Raw genomic sequence first — 22,251 nt, 5'->3', positions numbered from 1 at the left:
AACATGAGATGTCATAAGTTCACCTTCCGTTATACTTTAGCATCATTCATACCCTTCTAACGTAAGGTGATTCAAAATCACCATGTTCATGTTGGAACTCCATTAATGTCCAAGGCAAATATGTAAAATAAATAGCCACAAACTTAAGGCAAATGATAGATAACACACTTCTTCAACTTCCATTAATCTACAAGTCATTGCTAACACAAATTAAACAAGGAAACTAAGCATTAAATTTCGTTGTGGAACACAGTAACTACAAATACTACCAAAAAAGATTTCCTTTACTGTACATTTGATCAAAATCTTTATGTTCACTCAACTCAACTAGAGAGTGACCAAAAGGAAGGTAAAAGAGAAAAAAAATAAAAAATGATATACATAACTTACCTAGCTTGATCATCCTTGACATATATAGCAAGGGAGGGAAAGGGGATAAAATAAAATTGGGCATCAACAACTTCATCAGACCATTCATTCACACTTTACCAATGGCCAAAATCTCCACAAAAACCAGTCATCATATAATCAGCAAACAAGGGCGTTAACCGATTCAACTAATTCCAGTCTCTTCTTGTATCTCACTTGCCCGTCTCCATAAGCTTATCTACATGCTCTTTCCATGATCCTTACCCTTCGTCTACTTTAAAGATTCTACTTATAAAATCTCGAAATCTTTTAGAGTAGAGCTTTGGATCAACAGCAGATATTGAAGTGGGATCCACCTGAAATGACTTGTATGCATGTTCTAGTCTTTTGCTGATATCATAATCTTGAAGAATGTCAATGATGCCCAGGCAAAGGATAGCATTATTAGCCTCACAGCCACCCTGTTCAGAAGTTGACTCACTTCCACTCCTTGTCACACACATCGCCCTTGCAGGCACATTTGCAGCTGAACTTATAGGTGAATTCCTGAGACAACACAAGAGCCATGTTGAAATTCTTAACATTCTTGCAATTTTCGAAAGAGGTTCTATTTGCATTGCTACTTCAAAGTTGAAAAATAATGAATTCATAGGATATGATAAAAGCCACATGCAAGGTGTTGATCAAGGTTAGAAGATTAACTACACGTGGGATATAGAAATCAAACAACAATTTAGTAACTACACAACTGCACTAATAAAGGTAGAAAGTTTATGCGGAAGCAGTAGCTTATATTCAACGAGTGATCAATAAAGGTTCCAAACTTTTAGCAGTCTTTGCTATCATAACCAAGACCTTATGGTATATATGTAGAGGATATTTGTATAACTTTTTTTTTTCTAAGGAGAGGTTATTTGTATAACAAAATCCCAAGTCACCTTGATGCTTGGACAGTTCACGCATCAAGTAGCTAAAAACTTGACACATTTTTTACAAGCATCCACAGTTCAGCAGTCAAGGAAAAAATATCAATCTTAATGGTTCTTTAATTGTTCAAGGATCTTAAATAGGTGCACTATGATGAACAATGTCTTTTTAGTACGAACATTTCACTTGTTGGATTCTGTCACTACGACCAAAAGTATGTTTGCATGCGCAAGAAAGAGAAGTAGATGAATGACTACAACAGTGACCCAAAAAGAGACCGCTTGAACATATCTGTGTATCAAGCACATAGCGAGAATGGAGGCAAATTAAAAAAAATTCCACATTGCTGAGGTAGGTCTCTGTAAGCATATTTCATATTTGTTCCTTTATGCTGGTCAAGCATGAAGAGAAGAATTAGAAACTACAGCTGAACACTTTCTGAAAATGAAGTGCTTTTTGGTATCAGAAGAGAACATGCCTACCCAGTGTTCAGATTTCCATACTATTGAATTTCTTATATTGATTGGAAAAGATTGAGAGAACGCCTTTAAAGTTGGGGAACCAAAGAAGAAAGCATACAGGGCATACCTTTTGTCAATGATCTGTCCCTTATCAGGACTTTCTGCATCACATAAGCAATAATCTTGAGCCTCAGCTTTGCCTAACAGTATATAAGTGAGTATTCTCAGGAGTCGTGCGACCAAGTTGCACAAAAAGTATATTATGAAGCAGAAAAAATATGTAATAATTGCAATCTGGATGAAGAAAAGTTTGCAGAATTGTTACCATAAGGTGACAAATTCATCTCGCCATTGTTACTATAATTGCAGATATGAACACCAATCAAAAGACTGTAATCCATGATATTCTCAGCTTCCAGAAACTGACAATCTATATCAATTTGTCTGAGAACCACAAGACTAAAGTCAGATTCTATAAATATAAAGACAACAACAAAAGAAAATTGGACAAAGGTATTTATCACCTTATAAGCTCTTTATACCAAGATTGTCGCAATTGAAAGACAAAGTTGAGATCGAGGTCTTTAAGCGTAGTAGTCTCATCGGCCTCTCCTCCTGGCTTATCAGTTGTACGGCCATAAGAGGATCCCTTTAAATCAAAGCGCTTATGGATCACACGTTCAGAGTAGAACAGGTTCCCCATAACAACAAAACGTGTCTGGTTTATACATTGAATAAGTGAATGTAAGAACTCCAAGGAAATGACTGCATGAGGAACTATACTTGATCTTCTTCAGAAATCCAGATATTGTATAGCATTAAAGGGATTTCAAACATACCTTTTGACATCCAACCATTTTAACACAATGTACACCAAAAAACTTTGTCACCAAGGAGCTTCGGTACTGACGAACATGCCGATAATAACTTTGAAGCATTCTAATGAACACCTGAGCAACATGGAAAATCAGTAAAAGCAATCCTATTTTCTCAACCATCAATGTGTTGCTAAAGAGTAAAGCAAGAGTGTAAGTGATATATCGAATAGCGCGCCTCATTCAAATAACTAACAGCTGTCTCTCTTCATTCCTACCCTAAAAGGAAAAGGTATTGAGATGCTCGGAGTCACTGACCTTAACTTCGGACTTTTTTAAAGTTTTGATGATAAATCGGTCATCTTGAGTAAGATAGAAGTTGCTGCCACTTTTCCCAGGGGAAGATAGTTCCCTAAGTGCATCACTTCCACAGATAGCTAGCATGTACTCAGCTGGATCTACTCCAAACAACTCCCTAAGACTCCTGACAACATAAACGAAAAGGAGACAACAATTAATTAGCTAAACAATAACGACAATTCAATCTGTTCCACTAAAAGGTAGAGAAGGCTGGATCCGGGATTCCACTAAACATACTTGAAAACTACGGGACAGTAGTCCTTCCATTTGAAGTCCACAACCTGATGGGGTGGTGTGAGTTTGGAACCCTCAGGTGGAAACCTTGTCCAGAACTTCTCATTAGGATCGAAATCCCCATTCTTTGGTTCTCGGGTAATTGAGGCGTGCTTCTGAGTAGAATACCTGCATATATATGAATACATAACCACCTACATAAGGTTCTTAAAATGCAAAAAACATGAACTAAATGCTGAAGAGAGCAATAAGAGGCAGCATTACCTAATACCTAGCTGAAGACTAACCACCAAATCATAATTCTTATGTCCCTTGGTTATTGGTTGCCCCGGCTTCTTCATTTCCACAACTTCAGAGTGGCAAGGACTCTTCCGAAAATCCCCACTTTCATCTCCTTCAGAACTCTCACTCTCTTCATCATCATCATCATCCTCATCCTCCTCATCATCATTCCTAGGAACAAACATAGAAGAAGCCTCCCTATTGTCAACTATGTCACAAGTAATATCTCCTGCTTCACCATCAGATTCCCATATACAAATCCTCGGTAAATTAACATTCCTTTCACGCACATTCATCGTCACAGAAGATCTCCTTAGAACCTGACCACCATTACCACCACCAGTACTAAATTCTTGTTTGGATGAATTACTATCACCCCATGAACCACTAGTATAACAAGTCCTACCATCAGGCCAACTTAAAACACCATTTCCTTTAGGCATCCCATTATCCCAATCCCCTTCATATCTTTTCCCATTTGCCCAAATCAAAACCCCTTTACCAAACATAACCCCTTTTCTCCATTCTCCAATATACTCATTCCCATTTCCCCAAACATACCTCCCTTCCCCTTCTTGCAAATTCCACTTCCAAGAACCAACATACAAATCCCCATTAGCATATAACTTCTCTCCAAACCCATGTTTCCGATCTGCTGCCCACCAACCCCGATACGTATCCCCATCAGCTCCGATAAACGTCCCATACCCATCCATTCTCCCATCCTTAAAATCCCCTTCATAAGTCGCCCCCGAAGGCCACGAAAACTTCCCTTTACCACTCGCCTTCCCTCTTCTCCACTCACCTTCATACATACACCCATCAGACCATAAATACTTCCCATTACCATGCGGCACTTTTCCCAAAAATGTCCCAGTATACAGATCTCCGTTCGGCAGCTGCCGGAGCTCAGCCATATCATCATTCGTCGGCGTAATGCGACGTGACCCAGCTTGTAATCTTGACCGATTAGCTGATGTACACAACGGAGGGATGATTATCACGTCCCCATCTTCTTCCGGACTAGTTTTCTTCGTCATAGTAGTAGCAACAGCAACAACAACAGTAGCAGCAGCAACACAAGGTTTCTTCACAGTTTCACGCATTTCCTTCTTCCTTTTTCAGCTCAACTCAAACAGTACTGTGCTCCCCGGAGATAGTCGGTACCGACGACATTGCCGGTGCCGGAGACTTTTTTAATGATTTTTTTTTTCTCTCTCTTTCTTACTTTTGCTTTTTTGAAATTTTTTTGGTGGTATTGTTAAGCACTCAGTACGTTTAACAGCTTTTTTAGAATTTTGTTGTCTGAAATATCTTTTGTTTTTATTTTTGTTTTATTTGCTTTTTATTAAGTTTTCTATATGTAACTAAAATAAAATATTACTCAAATTATCGTAGAAAAATTATTTTCAAAAGACTCTCAATTCAAGGGTCATAGAAGTTAAGATTATTTCTCATATCTAAATTGCATAGTATGTGTGTCTTTTCGATGAATCTTCGTATCTCATTAGCGTCTATCTATTCGGTGACTTCTCAGATGTATGACAATTAATAAGAAAAGTAATACACATCATTCATGAAAAAAAAACATTAACAGTAAAATAGTGTGATAGTTAAAACACAATAAACAACATATTATAACAAAAAACAGAGTAACTTTTGTGGATGTGTATTTACTTCTTCAAATTTTAAGGCTCCTTGGTGAAATTTCGGCTCCGTCATTAATTACAACGCTAATTAAAAGATGAGAAACTACGAAAAGTTGAAAATAAAATAAGTTATTTTTTCCCCTAGATTAATAATTAATGAAGAAGAATTATATCTTTATGAGTGTAAAATAATCAAAAACTCCTAATTAAATTTTTTTAAGAGATGCGTAGAAGAAATAACAACGACAAACAAACTCAACGTAGTTTCACAAGTAGACCTTATGGGGTAGAATTTTGTTTCCAACTTAACGCTCTTCATTTATTCAAACTTGAAATCGATAATGTAAGCGAGTTTATAGAAGCAGAGTTAACATGTAAAGCAGAAACACGACACATAATCTAAAAGGGATGGACTAGGGAGTATAAGAAACATTAAAATAAATAAAAAGAATAAACAAATAAATAACTTTTACATATTAAATAATACGTAATTAATTTTAATAAATAAATAAAAACGACGACTTCATCAGAATGTAGGAGTGGGAGTGGGTGTGTAGGGATATTAACGACGTGCACCCATTTCTCATGATTTTTTTTCTTATTAAAAAAACATAAATCTTTTATTAATTTATTTTGCTAGATTTTATCCCCATTTTTTTATTTTTAGGAAAACAGACAAATTAGGTATTAGCAAATTTGCATTATTAATTTATGCGTCATTTCGATTATTTGATATCAATTACTTTTTACTAGCATACACATAATTAGGTGTTGGTAAGTTATGTGTATCCGGACTTAAAAAATGAGTAGATAAATTATGATTAGGTGGTCTTAATATTTTACTTTGTATCTCAAATCTATATTTAGAGTTCGTTTGGATTGGCTTAAAAGTTTATCAAACCTACTTTTAAGTTAGTTTTAGACTTCTGAAAGTGTTTGACAAATATAAAAAATAACTTAAAATAAGTTACGAAGTGTTTGGCAAGTTAAAAAATGACTTAAAATAAGCTAGAAACTAAAAGTAGGTCTCCCCCTACTTTTTATTTTTAACTTAAAAGTCATCTCAATTTGACTTTTTATTTTTAACTTTAAAACTATTTTTTAAAACCAATCCAAACGGGCTCTTACTTCTATGATTCTTGATAAATGATGTAAGATAATATTGAATGATGTTCCTTGTTTGGTTAATTGATTTTGTTTTATAAATTATTAAATCTCAAGTGACCGTGCTTCCTTATTAAAGCTACATATAAAAAAAATATATATATCACTTTATTTTGTCTAAAATTGAACATAATTAGAGAAGATTCTTTCTCCCCTTGTTATTATAGATCTCCACTATTAAATATTATAATGACAATTTCACCATGAAATATCTCATAGTTTGATAAATACTTGGTCACACTCAGAATTAACATTAAATCATACTATAAATTAATCTTATTAGCTAAAACTAAAGTAAGTAGCACATATTGTTTAACCAGTGTTAAATTATAATGATGTATATAGAAGACGTACATTCATATTTTATTGATATGATATAAATATTGATATAATTTTTTTAATTAAACGAAAAAAATCTAATTAGTTATATTATATTAGAGTTGTAGTGTGGTAATTGAGCTTCATATATATTGAATTATTTGGGTACAAAATTACAATTATACTAGGCAAAATACACATATTTTTAATTATGTACTAATACAATTATTATATTAGTTTAATAGATATACATGAGGGTCTTTTACTTAATCCAATAAACTATGGATAAGGGGATTTCGATTTTGCTTTATTCTTTGTAGATTGGTTCATTTTTAGAAATTATTTTTTCTTTGGAAGAATGTACTAGTACGAAATAAAAAGTATTTTTTTACTCCTTTCGTTCATTCTTTTGTCCACTTTACTAAAAATAAATATTTATATTTATTTGTCTAATTTTAAAAAATGTAAAATAATCTATCGCTTGGTTTCTAAGTTATTCTTATTATTAACTATAGCTATTTTTTAATGTATTTTTCAAAATATGAATTTATTATATTCAAAGAGTGATATAATAAATTTATTAAATTATTAACTATTTTTAAAGTATATATCAAGTCAAATATAGAGAAGTAAAAATAAACAAACAGGGTACTCTTTTTTTGTTAGACTTTTGATATAATATTATTCAGACTGTTATGAAAAAAGAAGAGATAAATTTGTATCTTTTTACTCAAATAGCTTGGAATAACGGAGTCCCTTCATTTCATGTCGTAATTCTATTAATTACAAGAGTGAATGTGTAATGACCCGAAAGGTCATTTTGGTAATTTTTCGTGGAAATGACTATTTTGCCCTTTCGGTAGTTGTCCCGAGTCCCATGTTTTGTGGTTGTAAAGTTGGTTTGAGGAAAAGTTGGTAAAAAGTTGAGTTTTTAAGAAGTTAAGTTTTTATGAGTTAAAGTTGGTTAAAAAGTGTTTTTTCGAGTCATTTGGAGTTTTGTGACTCGGATCGGATTTACGTCGATTCCGGCAGTTTTAGAATGTCGAAACAGGTCTGTGTGAAGTTACGGAGTTGAATTTGGAGTTGAAACGAAGAATTGAGGTCCTAAGTTGCTAAAGTTGTGAAATTTCGATAAAGAGTTGACTTTGGTCAACATATGAGGTTCCGAGGCTCAGATTGAAATTCCGAGAGTACCGTTGGTTTCGGGAGGCGATTCTAAGTCTAGAATGAGTCTTGGTTGAATTTTTAGACGCTCCGTTTGAGTTTCAAATTTTTTTGGCGTTAAACTAGTTTCTTGGCATCTTATTGAATTTCGGGTCAAGGAGTCCTCGAATTCAAATTCCGACAGTTCCATTGAGTCCGGAACGTCGAATTTAGTGGGGGTACATATTTAGTTTGTGTGCACGAGATTCCGAACGAATCCCGAGGGTCCAACGGGGACTTAAACTTTGGGCTTATTGCTGTGTTTCAGCTGCAACACAGCCCATTTATTTATTTTTAAGTAAAAAACCAGTAGCCATTCTCCCCCAACTTGAAAAATACCCATTTCTCCATTTTTAGACTTTGAGAGCTCGAAAATAGGTGATTTCAAGTGGGTTTTCGCAAGGAATTCATTGGATTGTGGTGATTTGGAGCGTGCTCGGAAGGGTAAAACTCAAATTTGAGTTACTAGTTGAAGTGTTTTGAGGCAAGTGACTTCTAAACTTTGTTAAACTCTTAGACTACACATGACTACTTTCCTAATTGTGTTGGGGAGTAATGGGGATTGAGGATGAGTTTTATTTGTTGATTGAAATTGTTGTAATTGAAAGATGGGGAATAAAACGAGCTAAATGTGTTATATGTGACTTGAATTTGTTGAATAAGTCATGTGATAACTGATATTGAGGGGATAGGAGAGCATGAGTAGGCTATGATTGATACAGACATTGATGTTGAGACAGATGATGTGTAATACTATGATGTGGTCGTGATATGGTTGTGATTGAGACAGATGACGTGTAATACTATGATGTGATCGTAATATGATTGTGATTGATGACATGTGCATATTCATTATTCATCCCATGTGTGAACTATCTGTTGCATGAGTTCTGAGACACTGATATGAGGATGGATGGATATGAGACACAGTTGAGACTAGCTCCGGCTAGAGATATATGAGATGGACTAGCTCCGGCTAGCGATTTGGATGCCGATGGGATCTGGTTCCGGCGGTGATACATGGTCCATGTGTGGCCCCCATGGGTTATGATTTGAGTATTCAGCGCGGTCTGAATTACGTCAACAGATGTGTATCTTAGGACAGACATGCATCACGACTACATGACATCATTATTGCATTTGCATCGCATTTGACTTCATCTTTGTCTGTGGTGTGTGGATTTTACCTACTTGCTCCTCTTCATGTGATATATGATCTATTTGCTCTTATATGAGGATATGAGGTTGATGTTGAGATACTGTTGGATATATCTGTTGATTATGAATTGTGTAGTATAGGTTGTTGGTTCGCTGTTAGAATGAAGTTTCGGTGGTTCGGTTGGGATTGAAAGAAGTTGTTTGTAGCTGCTAGTTTAGCTTAGTTTAGTGTTACTTGCGAGTACCTGTTGCTTTTGGTACTCACCCTTGCTTCTACACAGTTGTGTAGGTTGACAGCTCTATCAGATCCGGTTTATTACTCATCTTCAGATTAGAGCTTCCAGACTTACTTGAGAGGTAGCGGTTCATTCCAGACGTGCCCTCAAGTTATCTATATTTACTGTTCTGTTCTATTCTAGAACTTTACTATGAGACTTGTATATTTTATTCAGATTCTGTATTAGAGGTTTGTACATGTGACAACCAATTCTGGGGTTATGTTGAGTTTATTTAAAGACTTCCGCTTATCTTTCTATCTTATTCTTGTTTATAAATTCTGTATCGTCGGGTTTTTGGGTGTTAGGCTGACGTGTCCGGTGGGGTTTGGGCACGTGCCATCACATCTGGTTTTGGGGTGTGACAAAAATGGTATCGGAGCCCAGGTTCGAAGGTCTCACATGTACAAACCAAGTCTTAGTAGAGTCTCGAGGATCGGTACGGAGACGTCTGTACTTATCTTCGAGAGGCTATGAAGACTGTTAGGAAAGACTTCTTTTTTTTCATTCTGTTCTTATCGTGCGAGGTTGTTATCGTGGGTGCTGAGTATCGCGTGATGTTTTTGGAAGATGCCGAGGACTAGAGCTACCGGAGTTAGGGGGGAGGCAGCCCCCGAGGTCAGAGTTGAGGCCCCAGCTAGGGGTAGAGGTCGGGCTAGAGGCCGAGGACGTGGTCGAGGCCGTGCCAGAGGAGCGGCACCTGCCCGAGGCCGAGGTAGAGAGCCTTCACCTGAGCCACAGATTGGAGTAGCTGCAGAGCAGGCTCCTGCGGGCCATGCACCCCCAGTTCATGATGACAGACTCGACAGGATGTTGGGGTTATTGGAGCGTCTTACTATGCCTATTTTAATCTACCATAGTTAAGTGATTTAATAAAATAACTATATATTTACGAATCAAATTTAAATGAAAGAAGTTTAAGGTACATCGATATATTAAATGTTTATTAATTTGATATAAATATTTAGTGTAAATAATCTTTTTATCATAAATCGAAATACAAATATGAATAGATTAAAGTCAAGTACAATTTTGAGGTGTATTTTTTAGTTATTATTTGATAGGATTTTCTTGGTTATTTTGGTTCATTGTTTTTCCTTCATTGTTTCAAATCTAACAAATTGAATTATTAGTTATATATATCTATATTACCTTAAAAGCATGAACTCCTAACTTGGATGTTAAATTACTATAATATCTCTAACTTAGGTTGTGACTTTTTCGATGACTTGTGACTTTTTCAATAAGTTGTGACTTTTTTCAAAGGGTTGTGATTTTTCGATGAGTTGTGACTTTTTCAATAAATTGTCACTTTTCCAAAGAGTTGCGACTTTTTTTAAAAGTTGTAACTTTTCCAAAGTGTTGTGACATCTCGGAAAGGTCATGATTTTTCAGATAAGACACAAAAAACATTTGTTCATACTACCATTTTTTGACTATAAATATAGGGACTTCCTCTAATTTTTCAACCACATTTTTTTTCTAATCTTCTACTCTTCTTCTTCTTGCATTTTAATATTATTTTTTTGTGATTTATTGTCATTGAGTGAGTTCAAAGTGTAGCAGAATATGAATTACCACTATTTTGATGAAGTAAGTCGTTCTATCCTAAGAGGGTTTATTCCATAAACTCGAGTACTTGAGGAAAATAATATAATTTTTATGATATAATAATTATGTTTTGCTTAATATATACATTAGTATTTAATGTTCCAATATATGAAGTTAACATGATGTAGTCTAAATTTATTTGATTTTGTTAACAATTTCTCTTGTGATGTATATGCTTCTGAATATCTTTTTCCAAATTTAGAGAATTGTGAGGATTTGTTTTTGATGCTCAAGACAAAAGAATGACTTTATTTATCAATGCTACTTATGTGATTTAGACTCTCAGGAAGTTTGCTTCAAAATAGTTATTATTATATAAACATTGCCCTTTTGTTTACTTATTTAGTATTTCTTAATATTTCAGTATTTTAGACGAAGAAAAGTTTCATAATGTACTTGTAATAACGCCAGGTGAAGTTTGTATTAGTTTAATTTTTATTATTTATTTAATAGTTAATTTTATGAGATAAATATGTTTGTTAATGCAAATATATATTTATTAGTTCACCTGCTTTCATACAGTCCCCCTGGCAATTGTAAACACATACTTTACACCACTAATCAACTTTGTTTTTTCCCCGTGAAGCATCACTTATACAACCTATTAATGGTTCACCTGCTCACATACTGTCCCCTGATAATTTTAAACACACATTGTACATATATATGTTACTTGTAACCTTATTTTAGCCGCACTTTACATCTTAATGATATCCTCTTTTATGCATCAAATCCCTGCCTAATCATGCAGATTTTGACCGTTTGCCGCCCTCATCAATGGTACTAATATGCAATAACGCCTAGAATTAACATTGTCGCTCTCATCTCCCAATGGTAGTCATCAAGCTCCAGCCCACATGACGACTGAAATTGAACTATTAAAATGCAATGTACTGATAAACAAGATACAAAAGCAGTCTGTTAATTCGGTGATGGGAGTCTTAGTGATTTACTAATCACCTCAATTTAATGGGTCGATCGAGCTCTCTATATTCTCTGGTCTATCTAACCCCTCCTCTCTCGATTTTAAGATTAGACAATAGATTTATCTTATGGTGATCAAGCACAAAATACTAAAACAAGAATATAAAAGTAACTTATAATGACAGCCAAGAATTAATTCGAAAACCTTAAATAATCAACATTGAATCCGTAGCTACACCCAGAACAAGAGTCTTTAGCTACTAATGTCTAAGAAAACAAGAAGAAGAAAAGAACCCTAAAAAGTATTGACAACTTTTTCTTCAAAAGTGTCTCCTCCTTACTCTATATTGGTTGATCTCCTTCAATAACTATTTATAGATGTAGAAAATTATAAATAAAATAATTGAGTCCAAATCAAATTAGGAACCCAAAATCGAAACCAAAAGGAATTGGAATTCCTCCCGTGCCTAAAACTGCCTCAACTTCCATCGTCTCTCAACTGGCCACTGCCTTCAGATTCTGCTACGTGGCAGCCTTGAATTCCTTTGCACTTCGTAATTGCACGTACTTCTTATATATTTTATATATTATTATATTAAATTTAATCCATTAAGCTGTCTGCTTGATTTCCTTCTTCAACCTTTCATATTTAATTCGTTTTAGCTTTAAATTTCTTCAACTTTACACCAATTTACTCCTACAAATAAAATACATTATTTAGCACAATCCATAAAATCCATGCTCAAAAATGGCATATATAAATAATAAATGTGAGGCAAATAATGATTAAAAATATGTATTTTTGGCCTCACATCAAAGGGGTTCAATAATACCTTACAAGAATTCAAGGCATGAAGGGACTTTCAGAACAATAATATTAGTTAACGAAGAGGTAATACCATTAACACTTTTACTTACCATATTATTTTATCGTTCATGTTTATTGTACTTATACCCCCACCCCTTTGCACAATATTAGGTACAAAAATTCAAGCAACACTATTTAATAAACATATCAAAACATGGAAGGACTCCTTGAAACCAAATAAGAGTTACTACATTGTTAAAGGACGCTTAGATCGCGTCAACCCCAACTACTATTCCGTACATAAAGAAGTTGAATTGACATTTACATATAACACAATCATAAAGGCGACAAACATTGAGGTTTCAACACACAGATTCTCTGTTGAATTTGTATCATTGGATCATGTCGATAAATTACCTAATGATGCTATTCTAGGTAAATGTCCACCAAAATAATTTGTTATTTAATTTCATGCTCCATTACGTAATCACTATCACTAATTTACATTACCTACTCTAAGATTTAATTTGCATTTTAGTTTCAATGAATCCCCTCATTGAAAAAGAATATAGCAAGAGATGGGAGGTGGTTGTTACAAATGAGAAGTATGTTTTGAAGATGCCTAAACTACCATCAAATATAGAGATATGGTGAAGTATTGACATTTCGCTTCTAACTGATAACCCATCATGGAATAAACAACTGTTACTCTATGAGAGGATTTTGCAGAAAATGACGGTGCTTTTCTGAAAAAGATGAAAGATGATAAACCTATACCTGGCTTATGTGACTTTGAATCCTAATCTATAAGAGTATTGGACATACTACTGTATGTTTTTATAATAAACTGAGTATAGTTGTTGTTTCAAATTTGAAACAAGCTCTTGTCACACTAGGCCCTTTTGAAATATCTACTATTTCCATGAGTAACATCTTGATCAATCCACAGTTTCAAAAATCCACGAACCTGGTACATTACATTAATCACACATATGTTTTGCAATGTTATTTAAACCCGATTGTCACAACTAATGTACATATTATACTTTAGTATTGTAGGCAGGTTACTTTTAAAGTTTCTATAACATGACAAAATTGTTCTATTATCATTGTTGGGTAATTACAAACTAAAATTCCTAAGTTCCCAAAACCTTTGCACCGAGCACATCTCATTCAAAATGGGTGATACAATTAACTAATCTCATCGAAAATACAGGCGTGAAATGGTAAAGGCCGAAAATAAAGATTTTATGGTTACACCAAGTAAGGAAATGAGAAGAGCCATAAAAGTTCTGTTGGTATATATTATGGATGGATTGCTAGTTGATTTACAAGTACATACTATCCTATACTTTACTCTCTAAGAATAATAACCATTTTAATATCCAAAATAGAGAAAAGACATAAAGACCCCATTAAAGTTGTCTCGTATTTGCATAAAGACACCTTAACTTTCAAAGTGTCCTATCACCCCACAAAACTATTTTAATATCTTTGTAAATGGGCCATTTTGACCCATTTCCTCGTCTGGGTTGTTACCACGTACATGAGGCTCGTCATGCAGCGTTTTCACTGCCATGGGCCAGTTTAAAAGTGCCACGTGTCATTTTCTTTCTTTATTATTAATTATTTAATCACTTTATATCATCTTCCCCAAATTTAAACCCAAATAGCCATTGATAGCCCTAATTTTTCGATTTCATGGTTTTTTCCATAGCCCTACAGTAGCAATTACTCAAAAACACAACGAAAAACTATAAAATCCTAACAATGGCAATTCTTTGTCCCTCCAAGAATCTTCACTAAGACACATCAACAACGAGATTATCAACACCAACACGGCGAGAAAACTTTTCTATTTCTTCAGATTTTATGGAAAGTTGAGAAATAAGAAAAGAAAAGGAGAAGATGACTTTTCTTCAAAGAATAGGGTCGGGTCGGGTCGAATTGAATTCTATCACAGGGAGTGAGCAACACGCGCCACTACATAGACGAGGGAATGGGTCAAAATGGCCCATTTACAACGATATTAAATAGTTTTGTGGGGTGATGGGACACTTGGAAAGTTAAGACAACTTTGATTGTGTCTTTATGTCTTTACTCATCCAAAATATAATCACAAATATGGTATATTGGCGATGTGCATGATTGTTTGTACAAGTTCAAAGCAACAATTATAGACATACAGAATAAAAATGAGCCATGATATTCGTCTTGCAAAAAGTGCAGCAAAAAAGTGAAAGTTATAGAACATACTGTATCTTGTAACAGTTGCAACAATGAGAATGTAGAATATGAAATGAGGTTAGACTCAGTAAAAACTTGATTTTACATTTACTAATTAGAAAACAAATTAGCTTTAAATTTTAAATGACTCCTTTTTTTAAACAGATATTGCTTACGACTTAGTGTGTGGTGGAGAACAACGTGCCGGAGTTATACAATTTGAAGCGGCTAAATATTTACTAGGTTGCAGCGTACAAGACTACATAGAATCAACCTCAATAAAGATATGAACTGTATTTATACCAAACACCTTAACGCCCAATGGACTCCACCGCATAGGTATGTTGTCTAATCCATCCTAACTTTTACAGTTATCTTATTGTGATACTTCATAGCACAAAAGAAAAGAAAAGAATTACACGATTACATATACATAACATTTGATGATTCTTTTAATTTTACACATTAGGTTAGTTTTGAAAGAAAATGCGCCCATCATACTGCTGAGAAAAATGGACCCCTCAAATGACTTATGCAATGGGACATAGTTGATTTGAAGTGTCTTTGATGAGAATATCATACATGCAGAAAAAACAACAGGTCAATATGCTACAAACCAGATGTTTACTCCAACAATACAACTATAACCCTCTTGCCTCTTTTTAAACAGATACTGCTTACGACTTGAAGTGTGTGGTAGAGAACAATGTGCCCGAGTTATACTATTTGAAGTGGCTAAATATTTACTAGGCTGAAGCGTGCAAGACTACATAGAATCGACCTCAGTAAAGATATGATCTGTATTTATACCTAAACGCCCAATGGACTCCGCCGCATAGGTACGTTGTCTAATCCATCCTAACTTTTACAGTTATCTTATTGTGATACTTCATAGAACAAAATAGAAGAAAAGAATTACACGATTACATCTACATAACAATTGATGATTCTTTTAATTTTATACATTAGGTTTGTTTTGAAAGAAAATGTGCCCATCATACTGCTAAGAAAATTAGACCCCTCAAATGGCTTATGCAATGGGACATGGTTGATTTGTAGAGGCTTTGACGAGAAAGTCATACATGCAAAAAAAACAACAGGTCAATATGCCACAAACCAGGTGTTTACAACAACAATACAACTATCACCCCCCCTCCCCCCGTGAAAATGAAGGATACCCTTTCAAATTTATTCGGAAATAATTTTCAATACGTCTATGTTTTTGCAATGATGATAAATTAAGCTAAAGGTCAAACCATATCAAATGTAGGACTATACCTACCACAACATGCTTTCTCGCATGGCAAACTATACGTTTCACTATCTAGAGGAATATCTATGCTAACAAAAAAAGTGCAGGTCATGACTGAACAACCAGATTGATGCACATGGACATACACAAGAAATACTGTCTACAAGAAAATATTAGGTGAGATTTGATTAATATCAAAATTGTAAGAAATCAAACAAAAAAAATATACACCACACATGTAGCTAATGAAAATTATATTGGATGAATTCTTAGGTTTGGTGGAAGAGGAGACGATATGAAAAACACCACACAGCGACCACACACTACAAAAAAAACTGTGTTTAGCGACAAACAAAATCGGTCGCTAAATAGCTTATTCCGTCGCTATTTTAGTTTAGTGACGGAATAGCGACAAAATATTGTTCGTCTCTATATTGCGCGTAGCTAACCATTTAGCGACGAAAAAATTGAATCTGTCACAAACTGAGCGACGGATTTGCGACGAAAGTTATCCATTGGCAAGATTAGCAACGGAAAAATCTGTCACTATTTTTGTAATTTATGTCGCTGGTTTTGTAACTTATTTCGTCGTCTCATCATATTGGCAATCAATTTTTTGTCGCTAATTTCGTCGCCTATTTTTGTTACATTTCCGCCTTTCTTTAGCGACAAAAAAATCCGTCGTTGTAATTTTAATTTTATCCCTTATTTTATAAATTATTTCGTCGTTTCATCATATTGGGCGACCAAATATTTGTCGCTAATTCCATCTCCATTCTTTTAGCGACGAAAATAATTTGTCACAAATCTATCAATATTTTTTTATTTGTGTAATTAAATACACATTTCAACACATATTATATAATCATAAAATTAACTTAATCCGTAGAAATTAATATTCTACAAGATCCAAAGTACATAGCTAACTGCAAATTATATGACCAAGTTCAAAATATCTCCAATGATAAATTTCAAGCAAAATATATAACTGAAAGCATTTGCAACAAAATCTAGCCAACAAAAACTAACTAAGAGAGACTAGAGAGCCACAATCATTCCTTAGAAAGCGATGCACGATCCTCATCAATATTTTTTTGCAGTTGGAGCAGGAATTACAGGTGCAATAGTTGATGGATGGTTGGTAGCTGAGTCTGGTTGAGATGAGGCTGGAGAAATCAAACCACGTACCTGCTCTACAAATATAGGAAGCAAGTGATTAGTTAGCGAAGGAATCATTCGCACCACTAACTCATCCATATTTTCTGTTGGTGTTGTTTGAGCATTTGGACATGGTACTGTGCCAGAAGCATCAGATCCAGAAGAGACACGAAAATTTGGTCCATAAAATACTTTTGCTTGAGCTCCAAGACCATATATCCTTCTTTTCTTTTCCCCTCCCGCTGCTTGATAATATGCTTTCCATTGATCAACATCAGATTGAGTTTGTGTTTGGTTCTGTAATATTTCTTGATATTTTTCCTGCAAAAGAGTGAAAATTAGTGAAATTATTTATTTATAACAACAATAGACACATATAGACTCAACTAACAACAATGAGTTCTCATTTGTTTAAAAAATTATGCAGTTAAAAAAGGTCAAAGAATAAAAACAGACAAACTGCTCAAAACAAAGTTCACATGACTAAATTTTGAACAAAACCAACATCAAATATCGAAAGCGGAATTCCAGATCAACACCAAATATTGAAATCTGAAAAAACTGCAAATTCCAAATCAACACCAAATATTGAAATCTGAAAAAACTACACTTGAGAAACAACTATTTAAGCTGCAACGCCTACTTCTACTGATCCTAATATCTTTGTCAGGCTTAAGTGTCTAGAGAAGGAGAACACAACTCATAAAAAGCACTGACTGAAATGTATCGAAAGCAGAATTCCAGATCAACACTAGTGCTCGTGTTGATCTCGTGAACAATAATCTAGGAGAGGAGCTAGAGAAGTTGAGGAATGGTCAGATAAGTCTGAGGGTAGAACTTGAGAAGTTGAAAGAATGGTCAGATAAGTCTGAGGGTCAGAAAACATAGATCTTTCTTTCCTAATTTGCTAGGCTGCGGAAAGGAAAATGTCTTTTTTTCCTAGTTGCTGCAGTCAAGATCCCAGTCCATAATTTTACTTGTGATATTCCAAAACCACAGATAATGCCTTTCACCTAGTAAACTTCAGTAGTTTTCCTATTGTCTAACCATAAGTCCCCACCTTTGGAAACAATAGTAATTTGGCAGTGAACAACTTTGGTTTTCCTTCATTCACATGGTGATAACAGTTGCCAGTTGAACCAGTTGGCGAATTAAATATGCATATACTGTAAAACAATTTTGAAAATTGTTTGTTTTGATGATAGGCTTTTCCAGAGGAACTGTTTTATGTTCTCCGTACAGTGCACATCCTAAGAGGACTTAATGTTGGTCTGGGAATTAATTTTTCATGTGCTGAGCAGTGGAGACCCATTACTGAAGTAGGTCTGTATGTTGCAGGAAGACTTATATGTATCTTCTGTTATGGTCCTAGCAACAATGACACTAGAAATAGCAGGAGGATTTAGCAGTGGTTGCTGACATGCTTTCAGAATGCCAGAAAACAATTGCATCCATTGGGAAACAACTACAATGTCTAGCTACTCTGATCAATTGTGTTCTAATCGAAATCAAAATAAAAAATAACAGAAGCTAGAACGAAAATAAAGGGGAAGCACCTGCAACTTATTCCAATCAAAATCAATATCGACAATAACAATGAAGCTCGAAAAGGGGAATGTTTGCTAGATCGAGATAAAGCATTTTATCTGGATTTGTATAAAATAAACACAACAACAATATAAAATTAAGAAATAGAGTTCATAAGAAATCTCCATTCCCTTTTGAAGAGATGTCACCAAAAGGGGCTAGAAGCTTCAGATTTTTCAACCACTTAGCAGATCATAAAAGCTTCATGCCAATAATCATAAGGGAATGAAGAAAACCAAGTCATCCAATGTTAACCATTCTCCTAAACTATTTGAGAAGTAAGAAGAGATATAGGCATTACTAGGATCATCAACTCATGTATTATCAACAGTAAGAAGAGATATAATGAGCAGTGGACCAAGACTGAAAAGAACACAACAATTGAAACTAATAACACCAGCCACAAATGAAGAGATTAGAAAGCACCTTAGGATCAACAGTAAGAATATTGAACTTACATGCACGATTTGAGCTCGTTCACCAACAAAAGATTTTCCATCATGACCATGTGTATGGACATGCAAATGTATCTCACTTGGTGTTGGATCGCGACCATTTTTAATAGCCTATACAAGATTAAAAAAAATTAAAGTACATGAAAATATAAAAGCATGGTATAGTGTAATTCGAGACCATATCTGTTAGTTCATAACAAAGTAAGGTTAGCTAGGAGACACATCTACATCAGCACTACATCGACATTAACAAATGTTTTTTCTTGTTCACAAAATTCTAGAAAATCCTTAGAGATAAAACTTGAATGCTAACTCAATTGCAAATAGTCACTGTGACACAAGTAAATGAAGGGTGCGTGAAAATATACTTACAAGTCTCTTACGATGCTCTCCAATGGTAATAGAGCCTCCCGTGTGAGTTCCTTTGGCAACTGCATCCTGACCGCCACAACGATTTCTTGAATTTATTTTTGACTTTTCAATAACCTCAGGTTTCTTCCAAATACTCATCCAACTTTCCCATGTTTCTTCTGAAATATATTTTGGCCATTTTCCTTCTTTTTTTAAGCCAGAAATGAAATCACTATACCTTCTCGCTGTCTTCCTTCGCCATTGTATCTTCACTTCACTATCAATGGATGGATCCCAATAGAATTCCTTCTGAAATAGTTTTATAAATAACAACATCAGTATCCAAACTATAAAACTGATGAACCTTTTTAATTAAAATGCTGAAATATTATACCTCGAATTCCACTAGATAAAAATCTTTTGTTTCTTGTGGGACACTTTTCCAATTAGTTCCCTTGGGATCAAGCTCACTCTTGAAAGACTCACATATTCGGTTAGAGCAAGTACTCGAAGGTTCCAACCTGAAAAAAATTTGAAGATATTATATGAACTCTTTGATACAGAAATTCATAGTATATTAATAATAATAGTGCAAACACACATTAACCCGGCAGCAGAAAGAAAAACAAGCGTCCGCTGTTCAGGGTTACTATTGCTCTCACCTTTACCTATTGTGTTGTTTTTACTAGATGTAGAGTCACCTGTTACGTTTCTCTTATCAGTAGATGCACCCTCACCTATTGCATTGCTCCTATTAGGTATTACAGGGGCTGGTTCAAGATGAACTGATGGGGTACTACATTGATCTAATGTTTGAACATGAGGAGAAATAGTAGGAACTAATGTCTGAACTTGAATGATATTATTTGGTCCACTAGAAGAATTAATACCACCTTGTTGAGAACTAGTTATGGGAATAGGAACAGTGGGCATATTAACTTGCTTGTGCTACCTCGATCTCCAATTGACATCTTGCTTGCACGACTTGTGTTACCTCGACCTCTGCCTCGTGTCATATCTACAAAAAATACAAAGTTAATCATATTTATCAAATCTGAGTTAAAGAATTTCTCTCTTTTAAGAATATTCAGATTCTTTCACACATGTCATGGACCAAACTGAACTTGAGAATGTCCAGAAGTAGGAAAAATAGAAGTTTGAGAATGCCTTCCAACTATATAAACAACTATCTTATTTCTTGAGTTTGCTCATGCTAAAAGGGAGGTACATTTAGAAAAATTTCATCCAAAGTTGAAGCATGTCAGACACAAAAAGATACTAATAGCTTTAAGAAATTAGAGCTACAAAGCACAAAAAAGATACAACAATCAGTAAGCACTGTTTTTCCACAAGAAACAAATAGCATCCAAAACATACTACTATAAACAAACGTCATTAAAGACATTGTAGCACATTACTATCAATACACTAGTCTGTATCTATTTCTTCTTCGAACTCCTCATCATCCTCTTCAGATTCATTCTCAGTTTCATACTCGTCTTCTGTAAATTCTTCATCTAATTCATGATGCTCTGGAAACAATCCACAATCAACTGGTTCATCCATTTCAATTGCCTCCCCATTTGGATCATGCAGAAGTATAGTTTCATCAACAATAATATTCATATCTATCTCATGAACTTCAACTTCTTCAACTTGAAATGGAAGATTTGGTTCTGGTATTGTGATCACTCCCTCATCAGGTAATTCAATGACATCTCGAGGGTTGACTTTTAATACAGCTAACCAATCATCCTTGTCCTTCTTTGTGCTAGGATAAGACATATAACACACTTGAGTTGCTTGCATCGCAAGAATAAAAGGTTCATATTTTTTAAATCGGCGACGATGATTAACATCGACCAATTTATACTGATTATACACCTTAACACCAATATTTAATGCTGGATCAAACCATTCACACTTGAATAACATAACTTGCTTTAAAGGTGCTCTACGGTATTCCACTTGTATAATTTCTTGAATCCTTCCATAGTAATCACCCGTATTTGGATCAGAGATACAAACTCCACTATTCATTGTTGATCTTGCACTACCGCGATGTACTGTGTGAAATTTGTATCCATTAACAAAACACACTGGATAAGAATACACGTTTATTAATGGTCCATGAGCAAGATTTAGTCTAATTTACAAGACAATTCAACACATTATATTTTAAATGATAGTGATGATTTAATTAGGCTTACATATTCCTTGAACCATACAGAAAAATATGTTTCGAGACTCTCATCTATTTGATCTTGAGAGAGATTCGGAAACTCTTCTTGCAAACGTTGCACATACATGCTTCATTGCAACAAAATAAGTCAAAAATAAATTCATAATATATGGACAAATTTATTATATGAAAGAAGTATAACCTTTAAAATTTTACCTCACAAACGGCTCAACCTCTTGACAATTTAGAAGAATATAAGTTTGGGCAGCCTTAATTTCCTCAAGAGACAAATCTCTCTTTTTGGCTTCACCCGATAACCTTCCTGGATGGGTGAATATTGATAAATTTTCTTCAGCATCTTTCATAACACCACCATCATCATTACGGGACACATTATGATGACGTGACATAACATGAGGTTCAAAATAATGAGAAAAGAATTGTGTTGATTCGGCTATCAAGTATGCTTCACAAATAGAACC

General features: G+C 34.5%; 2 protein-coding genes across 2 annotated transcripts; both read right to left on the bottom strand.

Annotated features, from left to right (window-relative positions):
• Window positions 1-210: 210 nt before the first annotated feature.
• On the bottom strand, window positions 211-4,719 carry LOC102585270 (phosphatidylinositol 4-phosphate 5-kinase 1-like). The gene is made up of 8 exons (XM_006350152.2): window positions 3,431-4,719; window positions 3,170-3,334; window positions 2,891-3,056; window positions 2,597-2,707; window positions 2,282-2,475; window positions 2,083-2,201; window positions 1,885-1,957; window positions 211-915 (listed from the first exon to the last, which is right to left on the bottom strand). Exons 1-8 carry the CDS (start codon window positions 4,552-4,554, stop codon window positions 630-632), a joined length of 2,238 nt encoding a protein of 745 aa, XP_006350214.1. The 5' UTR covers window positions 4,555-4,719; the 3' UTR covers window positions 211-629.
• A 12,400-nt stretch (window positions 4,720-17,119) lies between these two features.
• Window positions 17,120-20,520, bottom strand: LOC102602164 (uncharacterized). The gene is made up of 5 exons (XM_015309912.1): window positions 20,195-20,520; window positions 19,982-20,108; window positions 19,609-19,896; window positions 19,240-19,347; window positions 17,120-17,515 (listed from the first exon to the last, which is right to left on the bottom strand). The coding sequence occupies exons 1-5, from the start codon at window positions 20,518-20,520 to the stop codon at window positions 17,120-17,122; spliced, it is 1,245 nt and encodes a 414-aa protein (XP_015165398.1).
• Window positions 20,521-22,251: the final 1,731 nt, after the last annotated feature.

This window comes from Solanum tuberosum, unplaced genomic scaffold, assembly GCF_000226075.1.
Source record: "Solanum tuberosum cultivar DM 1-3 516 R44 unplaced genomic scaffold, SolTub_3.0 scf00118, whole genome shotgun sequence".
Lineage (NCBI taxonomy): Eukaryota > Viridiplantae > Streptophyta > Magnoliopsida > Solanales > Solanaceae > Solanum > Solanum tuberosum.
Note: the sequence above shows the minus strand (reverse complement) of the source record. Positions and strands in the feature narration are given on the sequence as shown.